At 45.8% G+C, this 20454-nt stretch overlaps 1 protein-coding gene across 3 annotated transcripts in view; it reads right to left on the reverse strand.

Annotated features, from left to right (window-relative positions):
• The window catches only part of SPATA20 (spermatogenesis associated 20), a 150376-nt gene that overhangs the window by 116028 nt on the left and 13894 nt on the right, over positions 1-20454 (reverse strand). For 2 of the 3 annotated variants that reach the window (XM_078778946.1, XM_078778947.1), the window contains exons 2-3: positions 13200-13304; positions 4785-4849 (exon numbers count right to left, since the gene is read on the reverse strand). The exons of the other annotated variant lie outside the window; for it this stretch is intronic. In XM_078778946.1, the coding sequence (XP_078635072.1) occupies positions 4785-4849; positions 13200-13304 (170 nt within the window). The remainder of the gene's footprint in view (positions 1-4784; positions 4850-13199; positions 13305-20454) is intronic. 3 annotated transcript variants of the gene reach the window in all.

The following is a 20454-nucleotide window of genomic DNA, read 5'->3' on the forward strand; positions in this document are numbered from 1 at the left end:
AGTAAAAAAAAAAGTTTAGCTTTTTTTGTTTTGTTCCACTGCAAACCAAAGAAATACATATGTGGATACAAAAATATTTTTTAATTTCAACAATTTTCTGGAAGAAATGGTGCATTATTTGAAAAACGTGCAAGGGTGCCAATATTTTTGGCCACGACTGTAGCTCCTTGGTATCTGTTCACCAAGAAGATGGCTGTGAGGGAGAATGGCGACATGCTCATCTTTCGCACGTGTTACTGCTTGATGTGAAGGGTGGATGATTCGGTTGGGAACCGGAGCCCAATACCACCGACTACAGGTGCTGTGCCATCTCCTATCATGGGACTCGTCGAGTGCAACGGTCAAGGGATATGCGGCATGAGGTCATGTTCTTGCTACAAGAGAACCAGCCCTGTGCAGATATGTCATGCATCAGGGTCAGCTGTCGTGAAAATACTGATCCATAAGGTGTGCGAGACATCAAATCTGGTGTGGACGACATTGAAGAGTATCCCTAAAGAGCACTGTGGTAACTATTTATTGGTGGAAGCTGAAACAGTGAGATATTTCCTTTCAACTGATAAAATGCTTGACTTGGTCAGGATCAATATACTGATAGCTCTAACCATTAGCAAACATTGTGTGAAATCAATAACTTTGTTAAGCTTCAGCCACATCACCAGGAGTAGAGTTCACTTATTGACAGTCATATTGAAAATGCCCAAGTGTGTGGCAGCCACTTTTAGATCGTTAGATAGATTTTGGGACAAGACTCCTTAATCCACAAGCCAAGCTTCATAATTAGCTTTTTAAGTCGATTTCAACTACAATATGCAAAAGTCCAATTTTCTTCCAAATATAACAATCTCTCCATTCAAAGCAGATACTAACAGAATACCTGGCCCATTAAATCATTATGTCCCTCGTACATCCCTTGTACATCCTTACTGTTACGTGGTCCTCCCGGTAACTACCTGGTCTTGGTGACCCCCGGACCGTGGGAGGAACCCCGCCAGAAAGATATATGGTTTATACGCTTTCGTAACGCAATCAATATGAAAGACACAACAATTCAAGTCAATAAGAAACCCCCACACCAAGGATCGGGATTAATGGATAATATATTCCCAATCAATCAACAATATTACTCAGATGGCCATCTCATATATTTCCCCCCTTTCCCCACTCACGACCCCTCAATAGTCACTGTCCCTCACAATGTCTCTGGGCCCCTCCAGACCAAGGTGAAGGTCGACTTCTCCGCACACGGGCGGTTGAACGGACCCCTGGCTGACGTGCTCCAAACGTGCACGTCACGTACCGGGGAACAGCTGCTGCAGCGCACACCTCCTTGCAAAGCAAAGCGGGCAAAGCAAAGCGCGGCTCGCAAAGCGCGCGAGGCCCAAGGTGCGACCCGTACACGCCCTCGGAGGCGTCGAGGCGAACAGTGCCGGACGCTTGGTTCCTTCCAGGAAGCCACGGCAACCTGACACGTAACAGGCAATCACCCCGCGCAGGTAACTCCTCTCGCCAGACGGGCTTTTCAAACTCAGCGTTCCCAACGCTAATCAATATCGACACCGCTCGCGTCGGAGCTGGGCAAGGAAGAAGAAGATGGCCGCTTCTCTAGGACCTCATGTCTTTTTTTCTTCTTCCGGTTCACCATCCCGTTTCCGGTCTCCTGTTATCAGGAGCGCCTCTAACCATTTAACCACAACAACCTTTAATAGAATAAACATTAATAAGCAATGACCTGAATAGTAATTCACCTAAATCCGGAATCCGCAACACTTACCAACATAAACCCATTTTGAATACGTTTTTTGACAATTTGCAGTTTATCAAATGGACATTTATATGGATGATGGCCATGTGTTTAAAATGAGTACATAAACCAAGGTTTGCAAAAAAACTTCAGAAGCGGCAACATATAAATTCGGATTTTACGCATCGAGGCGATTCTAGAAGTGTTCTCGGATCACTTTTAGCATTTAGAAATGAACTGACTGCATAAGGATTCCCACTAGCCGCTAAAATATCCCCTGGATCAGAATTTCCCACGGCAGAGGATTAAATCATCTGCAGACAATTGGGCACATCCTGTACTCAGTACTCATGATAAGCGACAATATGGCACCATGACGTGAGCTCTCAAGGTGTTCAACGCAAATCCAGCCGACTCTATTGCTCGTTTGGTAAAACGTGACTTCACCAGTCCTGAAAATTGGAATGCATGCACCGGGGGTCAGCAACACTCAAAAAGTTTCACACCCAAACCAAAAGTGTTTTGTTGGCAAGATCATGGTCTTGCTTTTTTGGGATGCCAAAGGAATCTTGCAGATTGCCAATATGCCTCACGAATTACAATAACAGGAAATATTACACCAACCTCATGCAAAAATCGAGGTGGACCATCAACGACAAATGCTGAGGGTTCTTGACCAGAGGTATGTTTCTCTTTCAAAATTGCCCCTGTGCACAATGCCCATGTTGCACAGACCACCATCCATGACTGTGGCTTTGAGCAGCTGGCTCACCACCAGTACATACAGTACTGACCAAACCAGCCGAGCAGCAGCCAGAGGCGCTATCTGGAAAAGTTTCTTCTTTTAACTGGAAATGACAACTGGAACAAGTGGATTTAACTGAAGAAGCATTCTATTATTTTTTTGTTGTTGTTGTTTTGGACTAGTATTATAATGTCATTCTTAAATTTTTCTGAATACCCCTTATACACACGAAGTACCTCGTACAACACGTGCACACAAATTCATACCTGCCCACCTCTATTTGTTTACTTTTGCCACTTCTGGGTATTTACTTGAAGGTAGAGAGACAGGTACAGGTGACTTGGGTGCTTGCATCCCCGGACTGACTTTCCTAATCAAATAAATGCTCAAAACGGCTTCTAAAATATGGGATTGACTGTGCAAATGAATCGCTTTGAAACGAGGCCAGTGTCAGAATAATAACACGGCACATGGTCTGCTTAGTAACTGTACACCATGAACAATCATCCAACGAGCTTTAGGGTTATTGGATGGAAGCAAGCTAAATCATCTCTCTCAGCTTACCTGATGATGAAAATGTGGTAGATTATTTATTTGTTCAATTTAATGTTATTTTAATTATTTATTAATTTCAATGAATTTGTTAATTATAGTTTTTTCTTTTAATTAGTTATTTTAATTAATTATTAATTAATTAATTTTAATTATATTTGTTAATTATAGAAATTTACATTTAATTAATTATTTCACCAACAAGCTAATTTATGCTCCTTGGATGAACCAAGGTTTAGTGGGAAGAGTCAGGGAGACAAGAGCAGGAGGGGGGCAGTGAAGCATTTTAACAGAGCATTTTTGTGAATTTGCTAAAAATGTTAAGAATTATTTTCACATTAAAATGATAGGCCTGTGTGCAAACAATAAAGCATTCATTTTAGGCTGCAAAATCCTCGAATGCATTTGTACAGGTAAAAACATACAATGATAAATGCACATTCATGCATGGCTGGACATTTATAAATGGCTGTCATTTGAAACCCCACTTCTTTATAGTTGTAATTTGCAACATTAGTTCAACATTAATTACTTGAGGGCAGCAACATTGCTCATTTGGTGGCGTTCTCATCTCCGAGCCATCTGGTTGCACGTTGCGTCTTTGGCGAAAATAAATCCAACGAATAAAAATATATAAAATAATTTTTAAAAAGGTTGTCGTTATGCGTTGCATACAAGGGGTGCTGCATTATGGAGTACTCCTTTAAAAACAAACTGTTGTCAGGCTTACAGTGGAGCTTCTCGAGAAACCGCACAAAGGACAAGGAAGTTTGAATACATCATTATTATTCTATATTAATTGCAAAGACATTGGTAGTCAATAGACAAAGCAAAATCTGGGATTTCAACTTTGAACCTGGGATTCCAGCATCATGAGCGAAGTGCTCAGATGGGAACATCAAACAGGCCAATCAAATGAATGCACATTCATCTGGCGGTTCTATCTGTTTAAATATCCCAAAGTATTTTTCTAAAGAATAGACCATTATGTGCCAGGAAGTAGGCCGGAATAAAGTTATCACTTATCAATGTCCTCCCTGGTCTATTACCATCATGGTGACCTCATGAGTATACCTCATGTATACTCATGAGCGAGTGCTATGAATGCATAATTGTGAACTTAACTGGATATGGTGTAATAATGTAAATCATTTTGATTATCCTTCCTATAATTCACATACCGGTGTTTGTTTGTCTGTCGTGCTACTCCTCCTACAGTTCTGGGCCGATTGCATCCAGACTTGCGACATATAATCAGCATGACCCAAGTTAGTGTATAGCGATGTTTTTATCTTTGCTTGTGGTTTTCGGGGGGACGCAACTTCTCTATATAAATGTGTATCATCATGTTACGCCGCCTCCAGGTGAGAGAGGGTATTACAAGTCCAACCTTTACAGTACAGTATTCCTGTCCCCACGTTATCCAGTGCAGTGAAGTATTTTGAATTACAAGCAGTAGGCATGTTTTTGATTCATGGACGCGCGAAACCCGGGGTTTTTTTTTTCTTTTTCAGGAGCATTTCCAGAAGCTGTCAATTGCCTATACACCACCCAAATAACGGTATTCGTCAGAACAAAAGAACGTGTTGCATGCTTGGAACAAGTTCGCCCATAGGACAGGTACTCACTCTGCTAGTTATTAATAATTCGTATATCCATATTTTGGCCGAAATAAAGCTTTTGGGTTCTTGAGTAAAATATGAAAAGAGAAAACAACAACATTACCTCAATTAGGCTACTCACCTGACAGGAATATGGGCTTGTCTTCTGTCTTAGCTTTGTTAAACGCCTCGTCTCCCCACGAGTGCCTGTTAAAAAGCATTTGGTACTACACATGATTCACAACCATAAGCTACAAACATACTCATCTCTTGCACTGGGGGAGCAGAATCTCTACAACATGCAAATTGTGTAGAAATTTTTTTCCTGAGGTTTTCCAGAGGCGCATGCGATTTGGTCTCTTCCGAAGACAGAAGCCTCTTCCGGCTCTCTTCCGGTTGTTCGATTTGGACTCTTCTCGGAAGCTCTTATGCCTCTTCCCGTCATTCAGCAGAAGAGGCACGGAAGAGGCAGCAGAAGAGGCGTGAGAAATGCTGCTGGTTATACTTACGCAGCAAAACTTGCAAGTGAAAACACAATCTGGATATTTGCATCAACTTGTGATGTAGTGTCATCTTTGTCTAATTCTTCCATCATGAGCGCGAGTAATACATGTTTGGCCGCCATCTTGCTTCTCTTCTGCCTGTTCAGCGCAAAGCAATCTTCCGGAAGAGGCTTCTATCTTCGGAAGAGACCAAATCGCACGCGCCTCAGGTTGTTGGCATTCAGAAGATGAGACCGCATTTTGGTAACACGTCAAAATGATTACGATGACCTCTCCAGAATGGGGGCATCAATATTGCCCCAAAGGCATATGAATGATATAGCGGTTGCCAGAAACAAAACCACTTTCTCAGGATCACCCCTGAACCAGAGAGGCCGGAACAACAAGGAATATGGCCAACACTGCAGGATAAGAGGCAGGAATTTTGTAATCTGGCATGGGGATTGGCAAACGATGGCCTTTCTTCAAAGTATACCAGCGAGTGTTAATAGATGGGACAGTCAGCCTGAACTTCTTTCTGCAGATGAATGTCCACCGATGTGTAACACCTCCACTTTTGAAAGATCAGAATTACAGCATTAGTAAATTCTCCCTTTGCGACTGCTGTTCGCAAAGATATATTTCGATTGAAAATGTCTTGACTTTCAATCGATTTTCTTTTTCAGCTCCCTTGAAGCACAAAATCCAGTTAGTGATTCAATAGCTCGTGATGACGTCTTTGCTGAAAAAGTTTGGGTTCCCAATACCCTCTCTTTCAGGTTCCCAATACATCCCTTCTATTACATGTGGAGCAATTGAGCTTCTCAAATGCAAAGGCAGACGAATATCTGCATCTGCACAACCTTGAATCATTCTTCGAGTTTGATTCATAATTTGCAATTGAGCTTCTTCAACCACACTTCGAAGTTGACCTCCAAAGCCAGTTGCCGACTGAGCATTCTGCGTCGTACAAAGTCCTTCCTTGGCACACCCAAACTCCTATCTACCTACAAGGCCTTCATCCATAGCTCAATGGAGTGCTGCTCTCCCCTCTGAGCTGGCTCCCCTGCCTCACACCTTGCTTAGCTTGATGCCGTGGATACCAAGGCCTTCAAGATCATTGGAATCTCCTGCTATGAAGCTGAGTCTATGGCCTACCACTTTCACATCACAGACAGGTCGAGGTCTCTCTGTCTTCTACTGCCTGTTTTCTGGTTTTGAGCCTCTTCTCTCTCTATACATCTCTATATATCTATCTCTCTCTCTCTTTCTCTCTCTCTCTGTCGCCACCTATCGGCTGTCGGTGCGTTGGGTGTGGCGTCATGGCGGCTGTGAGCAACTGCTCTGTGCTTTGGTGAGCCCGTTGCGTTTTTCCCCTCCCCTCCCCTGCCCCCCCTCTCCTTCTCCATCCTGTGTGCTTCGGCATTGTGTTTTCATCCGTTCTGCACCCTTGTCTTCGAGAGAGAGAGGATTGAGAGCGGGCCCTTGTTGGGTGCGGCCTACTGGCTTTGACGGCGCTTTATAAGCCATTTTTGTGCTTAGAACGCACGTTTTATATTTACTTTAGCTCGATTATTTAGGTTTGATACCCTCTTGTCTGGTCCGGACAAGGGGAGGGGGGGGGGGGGGATTTGATCTGTTTGTTGGTGTTCGACAAACATTGGGTTCTCTCGGTTCTTGGCTACGAACTTTTCTTTGGTCGAATTAGAATGGCGGGCGAACGTTTCCGCATTGATACGTACGAATCGCTAACTCGTAAACACGGGCTAGCTTGTGTTCCTCCCAACGAGGTGGAAATTAACGATGTGCTTTCCGTCATTGGAAACATCGTTGGTGCACACAGTATTCGCGCTGCCTCTCGTATGAATAAGACATTTGTCGTTTTTTTGTCCGAGGAGCACATGGTAGCGAGTGTAGTCGAACAAGGCTTGTTCATTGAACCGAACACGTTCCTCTCTGTGTTCACTATACAAGCCCCGACGGTAAAGATTAACATCAGTAATATTAATATCCCACCATTTATTAGAAATGAGGAGTTACGTGAACAATTAAACAAGTTCGGTAAGGTCGTATCGAGGATTTCGATGGTGCCGATGCGAAATGTTTGCGATCGATTCAAACATGCCATGTCCTTCAAGAGAGTGGTGCACATGATACTGCCTGCAAATGTAAAAACGCTCAATGTCGTGTTGAGTGTGAAAATCAACGGCTTTGAATACAAAATGTATGCCTCCTCGGAGGCTATGACGTGTTTCGAGTGTGGGGCTTACGGGCATGTGAGGAGTGCCTGTCCCAATGCGGTTAAACCGCAGGAACACGGAGGATTGGTGAGGAGCGACTCCTCTTCACCGCACCATGAAGGGGAGGAGGCGGATCGAGTGGTTAATCCACCCACCGCACCGACTGCGGTGAGTGAAGCACCAGACCCGTCCCCCCCGACCGGGGGGGTGGGGGAGGGAGTGATAGACTTAGAACGTGAGGTGACTAACCCTGCCCCTCCACTTAAGGTGGGAATAAAAGTGGTTGAACCCTCTCTCATTTCGTCCACGGTACACGACAGTGCGGACGATACCATGGAAGTATCGGTAGCGGACACCAGGAAAAAAGGTCAGAAGCGTTCAAGTGATGAATCCTGTGATTCCGAAGAAAAACAAAATAAGATTCAGATCGTGTCAGGTTCGCAGGACCTCCAGGGTGAGGCCTACACCGGAAACTCCTTGGCGGTAATGGAGATGGTACAGGAAGTGTGTGTACATGAGGAAGATTCGCTGGCACCACTTGCTGAGATTGAGTATGACCTGGAAAATAGTCGATCCTCTCAGGATGTGGTAAGTCCTTGTCCTGATAACCAAACTCGCTCAGACGAGTTAGCAGCTGGATCTGCTAGTGAGGAAAAAATAGATAAAGGGGAAAGTCCTTGCGACTGTGAGGATAACGTTAACCCTTCCCTGACAGATAAAAATGAAAGGGATGATGAGGTGGGGGACATACTTATTGCCGCAGAGGATATGGTAAATTTGGAAGGGTCTGCAAAGAGTGCGGAGGTCCTTGACCCTGTAGAATTGCTGTTTCCAAAACTAAGTGTTCAGCAAATAGGAGGAAAAGATGCAGATCAAGATGAAGCACTTGATTCTGATGAAACCTCTTCTACTCCACTCTTTAGTGCTTCAAGTGCTCAAGAGAGTGAGGCGTGTGATGACAATACCATCACCATGGTTTCTCAAGAAAATGTTATCAAGTTCCTTGAAGAAACGTTCAGGAAAAGACATGTAAAAATCAAAGACTACTTTCCGAATCTGCATGATTTTATTTTGACTGCAAAGAACATGATTCGTGAACCTTATCAGGTTAACATGTCAGAACCTCAATTCCAGAGGCTAAGAAAATGTGTAACTCGAGCGGGCAAGGAACTTTATGAATAGTTAACAGAGTGGAGATAAAAGTAGCATCCTTAAACATCAACGGTGGTCGCAGTTGTGTGTGTCGCCTCCAGGTTTTTCAAATGTTTCAGAATGAAAAAATTGATGTGCTGATGTTACAAGAGACGCATACAAATCAGTCTTCTGAGGTTGAGTGGCGTAATATCTTTAAAGGTTGTCACTTTTTCTCCAGTGCTTTTGTTGATGCCAAGGCTGGTGTTGCAGTAGTCTTACATCCTAGACTCCAGCCGTTGGAGATCAGATGTAGAGAAATTTGCAAGGGCCATTTACTATCTGTGGAGTTTGTCAGCGGTAACCAAAAGATTTGCACGACTAATGTATACTGCCCTAGTGCGAACTCTGCAAGAAGTGCTTTTCTTCACAAGTTAGCAGGTTTTTTAAGCACTATTGACCTGTCCATGTTGGTTTGCTTGGGGGGAGACTACAACTGTACCCTCAACCCACAACTTGATAGAAACACTGCTGAGCCTCATCCACCGAGTGCAAGGCCTTTGGCACAGCTCATTAAAAAATTTCAACTTGTGGATGTGTGGCGGGTACAGAACCCTAATATCCGGCAGTACACGTGGGTTTGTGCCGCAAGAAATCTTTTGACAATGGCTCGTTTGGATAGGATTTATGTTAACCATGATAAGGTAAATCTTGTCAAGAATTCATATATAAGGCCATCTGGTTTTTCTGATCATCACATGGTTGTTGTTGTATGTGGCCTACCTCATCACGTGTGTAGAAGTGCATATTGGACTTTCAATGTCAAACTTTTACAAAGTGAGCATTTCAAAGAAGCATTCAGAATGGTATGGAAGGAATGTGAAATGCAAAAGTTTTCCTACCTAAATTTAAGGCAATGGTGGGATTGCACAAAATCCCAAATTAAGTGTTTTTGCCAGCAATACTGTCGTTATAATACCTGTAACACACTCGGTGTGATAACTGCCTTAAAAAACGATATACTTTATTGTGAGCAGAAATCTGGAATGTCCAACGAAAATGTCCAGCAGTTGTCAGAGAAAAGAACACTACTGGCTGAAATGGTGAGAGAGCGTGCATCTGGTGCTTTCGTCCGACTGCGAATGGACAATATCCAACTTGACAAACCAAACAAAGACTTTTTCAACCTGGAAAAGACAGCCAAGACCCCTCAACAAATTCACGCTTTGCGCTCTTCTGCCGGTGCGCTTCTGTCTTCTCAAAGTGACATCAAAGATGAATTACGAAACTTTTATTCAAAGCTGTTTGCCTTGAGAACTGTGAACCAGGAAAACAGAAACGAGATGTTTGAACTGCTCCCATCTTTGTCTGAAGACCAGCGACAACAACTGGAGCCTGGCATCTCTCTCGGAGAACTTACTGTTGCTCTTAAAGGAATTCAAGATGGGAAAGCCCCTGGACTTGACGGCCTCCCAGTTGAATTTTACAAGGCCTTTTGGGACATTCTAGGCCCTACTCTACTTGACATCTTCCATGATAGCCTTGAACAAGGTGAATTGCCACTAAGTTGCCGGAGGTCAGTTTTGTGTCTCCTTCCAAAAAAAGGGAACTTGCAAGACGCCACAAATTGGCGGCCTGTGTCACTCCTAAATACGGACTATAAAATATTGTCGAAGGCGCTCGCGATACGTCTAAAGGAAGTCATCCCCCTTTTGATTGATATTGATCAGTCTTATTGTGTTCCTGAGCGTTCTATTTACGATAACATTTTTTTGGTGAGAGACTTGATCAGTCTCGGTCGTACTACATCTCATGGTTTTGGTTTGGTTCTTTTAGATCAAGAAAAAGCTTTTGACAGTGTTGACCATTCTTTTTTGTTTGCTGTACTACAGAGAGCTGGTTTTGGACAAAATTTTGTTTCCTATGTTAAGTTGTTGTATGAAAATGCATCCTGTCTGTTGAAGGTAAACAACAGCTTATGTTGCCCTTTTCCCTTTCAGCGAGGCATCCGTCAGGGCTGCCCGCTTTCAGGAATGCTATACAGTCTCTCGGTCGAACCTTTACTAGCTTTGCTCCGAAACTCAGTGGAAGGAGTCTCCTTAACAAAAAAACACAAAATGGTTACTTCAGCTTATGCGGATGACATTTGTGTTGCTGTTTCCAGCCAAAATGATGTGGGTGAGGTCTTTCGATGTCTGTCCCAGTTTGAGCTCGCCTCCACGGCAAAAGTAAATTGGAACAAAAGTGTTGCCTTATGGGTGGGCCCCAGTCCACCTTCCTCAGCTCTGCCTGTGTTACCAGGAGGAATGCAGTGGAACAAAGAGGGGTTTAAATATTTAGGGTTATTTCTCGGAGTCCAAGCATATGAACAAAAAAATGGGAGGGTTTCTTGGAAAGAATTAAGCAGAAACTGGCTAGATGGAAACGGTTGCACCACCTTCTATCGCTTAAGGCAAGGGTGACAATAATAAATAACCTGGTGGTTCCTTTTATTTGGCATAAAGTTATCCCCCTCCAACCTCCGAGATACTTGGTCAAAGGCATTCAGAGGGTTCTAACTCAGTTTTTCTGGGGAGGCCACCATTGGCTTGGACCAGACACGGTGTGCAGACCCCGAAATGCAGGTGGCCAAAGCTTGATACATGTTCCGAGTCGGATAATGGCTTTCCGCATGTGGACGATAAAGCGTTTATTGTATGGTGAGTGTGTCCCGTGGCGGCCTCTCACAAACGCTTGGCTGCAGGAAGCAGATGGGTTGAAGTATGACCGAGAGCTCTTCCTCATGGACCTGCAGCATGTCAACACGACTCTGCTCCCCGAGTTTCATCAGAGCCTTCTGAATGCCTGGCAAGTCCTTGGAATACAACGATTAGAGGTGTCCTACGATGCAAAAAAATATATGCATGAGCCATTGGTTCTGAATCCTTTTTTCCCTGAAATTTCAACCTCCAGGTCATTTATGCATTTCTTCACCTGTAATGGAATAAACAGAGTGCGAGACCTGATGAAGCCTTCCCTAAATGGATGGTTATCCACCGGTTCTCTCACATCAAAAGTGGGGGTTCGGTCATCTAGAATGGTGGACAAAGTTTTGAGAGTTGTGATTAAAACTTTCAGGGAATTAAATATCGGGTGGACTGGGGCAGATGAAGTGGTGGACTCTCGTCTCTATTTCCCCGAGCTCCAAGTCACCTCAAAAAAACAACAGGGTGTCTTCTCAAAGTCAGATGGTTGCGGTGTGTTCCATGTGATGGGAAAAAAAGTTATTTATGGGATATGCCAAGAGGTGCTTATACCGGGTTTCACAAAACCTTTTAAAAATCGGTGGGATGAGATCATTCCGGCTAATTCGTTCCTATCTCCAGTGTGGAAAGAGATGTATCGGTCTCCAACCTTAGGTCGAACCGGAGACTTAAATTGGAGACTAGTTCATCAGGCCCTGGTCACCAAATACTTACTTAATAAGTTTGATCCTTCTGTACTGAATGTTTGTCCTTTTTGTGCAGAGGCTGAAAATGTGACCCATGCTTTTGTGAAATGTAAGAGATTGGTACCCCTTTTTTGTTTCCTCCAACAGCTCTTTTATAAATTTCAGTTTGTTTTTTCTGTTGCAATTTTTGTGTATGGCATTGAAAGGAGCACCAAGAACAAGACAGCGGTCCCTTTCTTGAATTTTCTGTGCGGAATTGCTAAACTCGCAATATATAAAACTAGAAAGATCAAATTGAGTGGCAGAGATGAAAATGGGCTGTTTTGCTTCAAAGGAATAGTGTCGGCCCGGATAAGTTTCGGCAGTGTGAACGACGATTGTTTTACAGATGAGGTGTTGAGTTTGTTTTTGTAAATTATACTTACGCTCAATGTCCACATATACATGTATATACATTCTTTTTGCTTGTACAACTTTCTTTTTCTTGTAAAAATTTTGCGGTGTTCTTCCATGTGTGTTTTGATACTTTTATAATAAAAGCACATAAAAGTCAAATCTCTCTCTGTCTCTCTCTGTCTCTGTCTCTGTCTCTGTCTCTGTCTCTCTCTCTCTCTCTCTCTCTCTCTCTCTCTCTCTCTCTCTCTCTCTCTCTCTATATATATATATATATATCCAGGTTCGGCAGGGTACACGTGGTGTACCAGCAATCCCCTTCTTCAAATCCGAAAATCCAGGATCACTGCTCACGTCCACTCATTTGTTCCTCATTTTTTCCCACCTGTGGAACCAACTTCCAAATTCTCTTCAATCTCATTCTTCGCTCCAGGTCTTCACCATCTTCATCAACTGGTCTTCACCAGTTGTTCATCACCAGCTCAGATCGTCCCCATTCCAAATCCATGATGTTTTCTACCCCCATTAACCCTCCACAAGTTTTTCCTTCCGGAGAATTTGGGGCTGTATCAATCTTGTCCTTCCCTCGCCCCCATTCTATCACGCATCCCTTATTTTTCGAAGTCTTCCTCTATCTTGCCTGCTTATGTCTCCCTTTCTTTCTGCTGTTCATTTTGCCCTGTTATGTCCTGATCTGTTCCATGTTCTATCTCCTCCACGAGCCTCGACATTGTATCCAACTTTTTCTCAAGCAAAGTGGCAACTCACGAACTTGTATACAATTCTTGCCTTGACTTTAAACTTTAAGCATAACATCTGAAAAATTTATAGCACTTTCTTTCCACAATCAAGTAAGCATTTTCACAATCCATCAATATTACCAATCCACTGGGTTGTTGGCATGTTGCAGGAGATATGGTGACTTCTCCAGACCCAACCTGTTTCTCTTTTCTCCTCCCGTAGCCATGGTACACATGAACACAGACCTTATGGAAGATAAACAAAACTTCAGAATGCACCAATAATTATGCCACTGTTGATCTACATTGAAATTATTAATAATATCTTACAATTCGGCTCACAGAATCTACATTAACTCAAATCCCTTCCATATATTCCGTTCGATCCATTAAAAAGTAGAGTTTATTACCCTCGCCTGAGGAGAGGGTATTGCATTTGAGTCCGTTTGTTTGTCTGTCTGTCTGTTTGTCTGTTTGTTTGTTTGTCCGCACAGAATAAATATGATTTTGGTCTGATTGACAGAAAATTTTCACCATAGGTGCATCCCCACCGGTATAATTTTTTAATGATAATTATGACGTCATAGGTCACGTGGTTCGGCCGCCATATTGGAAAAACCGAAAAACTTTGCACCTCTATAATCTATACCCTGAAAGCGCTGAATAGAAAAAATTGAGACATGGCTCATTGTAAAGAACTCTCCATGGGGAATAAAATATGTTAATGATGACGTCATAGGTGCCTCCCTTATGACGTCATGATTCGACAAGTACAAAACTTCATCCTATTAAGATGAAATTTCTTGAGCATAATCTCGGAATAAATGGTGGAGGAAAAAAAAATGATGACATCATCAGTCACATGGTTCGGTCGTCATATTTATTTTCACACAAAAGCCTTAAAAACCACTGAAAACACATCCTGGCAAGGGTCTGCAATCTCTGATTGCTCTTTTTTGTTGTAGAGTTTGCAATTAGGATGACGTGACGACATTTTGGTGGGCAGCACTTTCCAGTGCCATTCCATCAATGCGATTGTTGTTCTGCTATGGCCCTCCCGTCCTATGGCATTCATACCTTCCCACCATACTGATTCATGACAGGTACATCATGTAGTAGATAATAAAATATAACATGAATAATGCAAAAGACAACCTTTTCATGAAAACACAACAAGCTTGCATGCTTCCCTTCAACTTATTTTCGAACTACGAGAAGCACCCGTTCCCATGGGAATGGCCAGGTCGGGTCCTGTTATTATCTTAATTATTATTAATACTACAGCAGGTGACCCCACCCCATGAGTGATCTTGCTCCAAGTGCGCTACACATTCTTCTGACACGTTTCTGGGGGTTACCCCATTGAGGCGCGCACCATCATCTATCCTGTCTGTCAATTTTTCAAAAGAAAAAAAAATCTGGACAGAAGATATCATATGCTTAACTTGTCACTCAAAAAAAAGATTGCCCTGGCAAATCCTCCTCTCCTTTTGCGCAAATAACCACTGGAAGTTCAGTCTCAAGAGCTCTTCAGCCTAATCTTTTAAATAATAATACGACCTAGCCCGGACACGCAACTTTTCTAAGCTTGGCTTCTCCAAAGCCAGACAAAAGACTGTAAGTTGTACAGGAGTTGTGGCTTTACAGCTCCGGTGGGAGAAACACACTCGATGGACTGGCAAAAGCCCAAAGATTAACACATCACGTATGACAATGTTGCAGCGCTGATAGTTATCATTTGTCCCCCGGTGAGGTCGAAACAGTCAAACGCATAATAGGCAGGATAATCTGACAAAGTTTGAATTCTTGTCATGTTATCATTATACAGCATATGTCAAAAACTTTTTTGTTCCCCACTATTTTCATCATTCGTTTTGCCTAACACCTCTGCATGGCTGGGGTGTGATTTGTGAGGAGGCGGGAGGAAGAGGGAGTATAAAGGAGAACACTGAGGTTTTACGCTTTTCTACGAAGCTTATCTACGAGTAAGCACAACGTCTGCGACAAGGCTAAACACAAAAGTAACACATCCAGGCGATTTAAGCTCCGTGTACTATGGTCCCCTATCTTCAAGGTCAAAGTAAAAGTTCTCCCTGGAAGACAATATTGGAAACACGAGAATAACATTCAGGCAATAAATGTATTGTGTTATTTGTCTGCACTATCTTCAAATAGTGATCACAAAAATTACAACATTTACATGCACTCTAAATATATAATATAAATAAAATAATAAATAAAATAGTTATAACTCTAAATAAATCCTAACAATACACTCTGTATCGTGTATAACTAAACTATAGTATAGTCTAATCACTATAGTATACTATACTACACTATAGTATACTATAGTGTATAGTGTAATAGTACTACGCTACACTATACACTATAGCGTATAGTTACAGTTACAGTGTAATCTGTATAGTATACTAGCAGAAGTACCCGGCATTGCCGGGTGGGGGAGGGGGGAGGGGAGGGGAGGGGAACGGGGGGGAGGGGAGAAGAGGGGGAGGGGGAGGGGGAGAGGGGAGAAGAGGGGGGAATAGGGAGGGGGTGGGGAGGGGGGGAGGGGTGGGAGAGGAGGGAGGGGGGAGGGGAGGAGGGAGCGGGAAAGGAGGGGGAGGGGGAAAAGGGAGGGGGAGGGGGAAAAGGGAGGGGGAGGGGAGAAGGGGAGGGGGGAGGGGGAGGGGAGAAGGGGAGGGGTAGGGTGGAGGGGGAAGGGAGGGGGAGGACGGAGGTGGGAGGGGGAAGGGGGAGGGAAGGGGAGGGCCAGTCAACAATGACGTTGCAGTTCTCATGGTCGGAGAGCAGCACAACAATCGCGACATAGTCCTGCATATTCGCAACAGCACGAAGCGGATTTTGGAGACTCACCGATCCTGTGATGTCCTCCAGTACCGGCGTTGCCGGGCGGGGGAAGGGAGACCCGTACATTCCCAACCCGTACATTCGCCCTCTCGACTCAAGCTCACTCGGACAAAAGCCTCGCACAAATTACACCGTGAAGGCCCAATGGTCATGTCTATGCCACAAATCACGGGCGCACTGAATTGAAAATATATAGAACGCTCATACTCCATGAAAAGTGAAGCCGCCGTGTCGCCATCTTGGTCAGCACGACTCGACCAACTCGCTTCGCGGATCTCGTTTTGTGCGGCAATTAACTGCTCCAATCGGTTACGGAAGGGTTGTGGAAAGACGTTTCACAGCTGTTTCAAAGACATTTAATTAATATCGCACAAAATCGATACAAAACACGATCGCATAAAAGGTGAAAAAACGTGTGACGTGTGACGGGATGGAACATCACGTGATCGCTCTGAGCGAATCAGTCTGGCGGCGGGAATGGAACATCACGTGATCGCTCTGAGCGAATCAGCGCGCTGCTCTGGAACCGGCTGAGATTAGCGGGTACTTCGCTGAAATGCGCTGAGGTAAATATGAATAAAAAATATGGATCGTCAAATATTTTGAGTTCGGCCATGTTCGTCCCAGGCTCAATGGCCATGTCTATGCCAAATATCAAGCACGTAAGCCTCTCTGTTTAAGAGTCTATCGGTAACATTACACACACGCACACAAACTGTGTTTTATATATATTGTTGCGGATATGAGATTGGCCTCCATCCATATCCGCTTGTAAATATTCCCCTATTTCCCCAATACTTCCCAACTATCCCCAATCCCCCATTCCCTAGTCCCATTTTCTGTAAACAACACTCTGTAGACCCGACCTCCCCCTATTTCCCCCATTAAATGTCGCATCCAGGTCCACCGCATCTCACGTAGACAACTATAGGACATCTTGCTAGTTATTCTTAGTCTATGTCAGTTAAGGACTCGTTTCCATTAATTCTGACTCTTCGTTGCACCAGAATGTGATTGTATGGCACCGTTAGGAAGTTTAGGACCTCCCAATACCTCCCCGCAGCTCTTCCTCATGGTACAACAACAACAACAACAACAGCGGCGGCGGCGCGGGGAGTGGGCGTCCTCACTCCGGCTTGGTTGGTAGGGGGTGTTGAAAGGGCACCAAGCCTTTCCAACGAGCCGCCATCGAGCATGTGCTCGACGGGGTTACCACGTAGGGGCTCGCTGTCAGCTCCTCGTCAAGGGCGGAGCCCGGTAACCCCCCGCACCCAATAGAAGCGGCGGACCGATTCCATCTGGGGCGGAGCCAACGAGCCGAGGGCGTGTCACTCCCCGCTGAGCATGCGCAGGAAGAGGGAGGTGACGTCAGATGCGCCCTCAGCTTGGACAGAGAAGGACGCCACCTCCGAGCGCTGTGACACCGCCCCGCATCTCTGGACTGGCCCGTGCTTGATTCTGTCCCTGAGCCAAGGTGCACCTTGCGCTATCGACTGCCTGTCCTTCCCTGCCATCAATCCCTGTGTAAGTCAGTCTTGTTCCGTTTGTCTGTGGTCTGTCTGGGATAGATAAGATTGTGTCTAAGTGCCTATCTCTTCTGTGCTTTACCTCATACCTTGTAATCTACCCCTTTTCTCCCCCACCAATTATATCCTCCTCCGGAGGTCTTGAGAACTGTACCCCTTGCGTCGTTTCATTTATCCCAGTCGTTGTGTCCTTTCCTTCATTGATTTAGCATAGCGCGATTTGGTCAACGTCGGGTGGAATCGGGTAAACTGTGTGAACACGGCGGCCATTCTGCTCGGCCCATCACAACATCTTAAGTCGTGTCCGTAACAATTGGTGTCGGGAAGTGAGATTGGACCCGAAGCGCGCTTCACGCGCTCGAAATTATTAACAGTGAAATTTGTGTTGTTTTAAAATAAAAACCCGAATTTTGAAAGTCGCGCTATGGCAGATCAAGACGGCTGGGTTCCGGTAGAGGAGAGTGAGGCAGGGTCGATCCAGGACCAAATTGAGGGACATGAGGAGAGCGAAGCAGCGAGGGCGGCAGGTTCGCAAAATGGCGTCCTCGCGCACGAGGTTACGGGCGCGCAAAATGGCGCCTCGCAGATGGCTACGGCGACCGCGCCCGCGACCGTAGCAGCGCCGCTGGTAGATTTGAACCTTTTTTTAATACAAATGAAGGCCCTTATGGCCCAGAATAGCGAGAAATTGAGGGAGGACATGGGGTCCAATAGCGAGAAATTGAGGGAGGACATGGGGGCCAATAGCCAACGGTTAGAACAAAGGATGGGGTCCAATAGCGAGAAATTGAGGGAGAACATGGGGGCCCAGATCGGAGGGTTAGGGAGTAGAATAGAGGGATTAGGAAACAAATTTGAGGGATTAGACAATAGATTAGGGGAAATACAGGAGGGGTTAACGGGGGTAGAAAACAGAATGGCCGCTCAAGAGAATCAAATGGAAGGGATGAAAAAGGGGTTAGAGGGGTTAGAAAACAGTATGGAAGGCAAATTGAGGGACATGAGGGACCAAGCGGAAAGGGAAGTTAAAAAAATGGGGCAGCAGATAGAGGGGGTCAGAATGGGGGTAGAAACTAAATTGGATGCTCACAGGGAGGAAATGGAGCAGATGAGGGTGGCATCTGGGCAGGAGATGCAAGTGATGGGAGAGGAGATTAGAAGAGGTGTGAGTGAGGAGGTCGGAGGAGTGCACGAGGAGGTGAGGCACTGTAAAGAGCGCATGGAGAAGGAGGTGAGAAAGGGGACTGTAAAATTGCAAGGTGGTATAGAGGAGTTGACGCTGGGAGTAGAACAACTGACAGTGGGACAAAAGGAGTTGGGGGACCAGGTAAAGAAGAACACAGCGGTAATAGAGGGTTTAAAATCGACACAGAAGGAGATGAAAAAGGACGTAGGGGTAATTAAAAAAGAGTGTCAGACGGTACACGAGGACCTGACGAGGAAAATGAACAAGGTGGTAGAGGTGATGGAGGTTAAAGAGCGGGAGGTGCGGGAGCACATAGAAAAAAATAAGGTGGAGTTAGAGGAAGAACTTAAGGGGGCGCACGAGGAGATGAAGGAGGTGAAGCAGAAATTAGAAGAAGTGGAAGAAGGGGTGAGCGAAATTAAGAAGCGACGGAGAGAAGATAAGAAAGAGATAAAGGAGGAAGTAAAAGAATTGGTCCAAAGTCTGTGTTCGGATCGTGATGATGTGCTCATTAACCGGATGAGGGATTCGCAGGTGATGGAGGAGAAGCGAAGAGAAAGAGGACCCGGTGTAAGTGGTGACCAATATGGTCGTGCGTATGATGCGCCAGGTGATTTAATAAGCTTGGGGGTCGAGATAGACCCGGATGTTCGTGAGAGGCCAAGAGTGAGGTGTATGGCTGGTCCGGAGGGTATGGCACGAGGGTGCGAGCGAGAGGGTCCGGTGATGGGAGAGGTGCGAGGTGTGAGTGAGCAAGGTTGTGGTGGTATGGAATGGGTAGCGGGTTGCGGAAGTGTGACCCATGCATCGACACCAACAGGGGTAGTTTTTAGAGGGACAGGGGAGGCACGAGAGCCCCTTGGGGGTAATGTACTGTGGGGGCCCGGCCGGTTCGGCCCCGCGCTGACCCCGCAAGGGGCGACGCACGGGGTCCGGCAGGCGGGCAACGACTCGCATACGAGGTGGTCCCACAAGGTCCCACTCGCGCCGTATGACGGCAAGAGTGATCTACGCGCGTACCTGGCGCAGTTTGACTGTGTGTGTAAGGGCAACGGTTGGGGTGAGAACGAAGGTGGAGTACACCTGGTGGCCGCATTGCGCGGCGCGGCGGCGGAGATGCTGACGGCATTACCACCGGGTGCTCTCACCCTGCCAGCCCTCCGTGACGCCCTAATTAATCGATTCGGCGTTGAACAGCAGAGCGAGCTTGTTAAAGCTCAGCTCGCGCTGCGAAAACGCAAGCCCCAGGAAGCCATCGGGGAACTTGCCCACGACATTCGCCGCGCAGTGGGGATCGCACATGCTAGCATGGCAGCGGATTCCCGGGAAAGCCTGGCGCTGGACCATTTTATCCAGGCCCTCCCGGATATTGAGCTCCGGCAACAGCTCGCCATGTGGCGCCCGCAGATTCTGAGCCAGGCGGCTGACGCTGCGGCCCGTTGGGAAGCAGCGAGGCCCCTGGCCCGGGGGAGCGAGCGTCACGCAATGGCGGTCCGCCAGGTGGGACCCCCGATGGAGGGCGGACCCCTTAGGGGGCCCGCCCCCGACGTGAGTCCTGACCTGGCGAGCATGGTCCGGAGGCTGGTGGACCAGCGCCTGGCGGGACCTGGACCATGGCAGGCGGCCCCGGAGGTGGCCCGCGGTCGACCACGAGCGGGTAATCCAATTCGGACCTTCAGGGGGAAAAATTTGGAATTCCGGAGACAAGCACCTTATCAGGTGAGGTGCTATACCTGCAACCGTCTGGGTCACCTGGCGCGGCACTGTCGAGCCACACGCCGGGATGATCCCCGGCGGTTGAGGTCCTTAACTCCGC

The sequence above is a fragment of the Myxine glutinosa genome, chromosome 5, assembly GCF_964187855.1.
Source record: "Myxine glutinosa chromosome 5, kmMyxGlut1.1, whole genome shotgun sequence".
Taxonomy (NCBI): Eukaryota; Metazoa; Chordata; class Myxini; order Myxiniformes; family Myxinidae; genus Myxine; species Myxine glutinosa.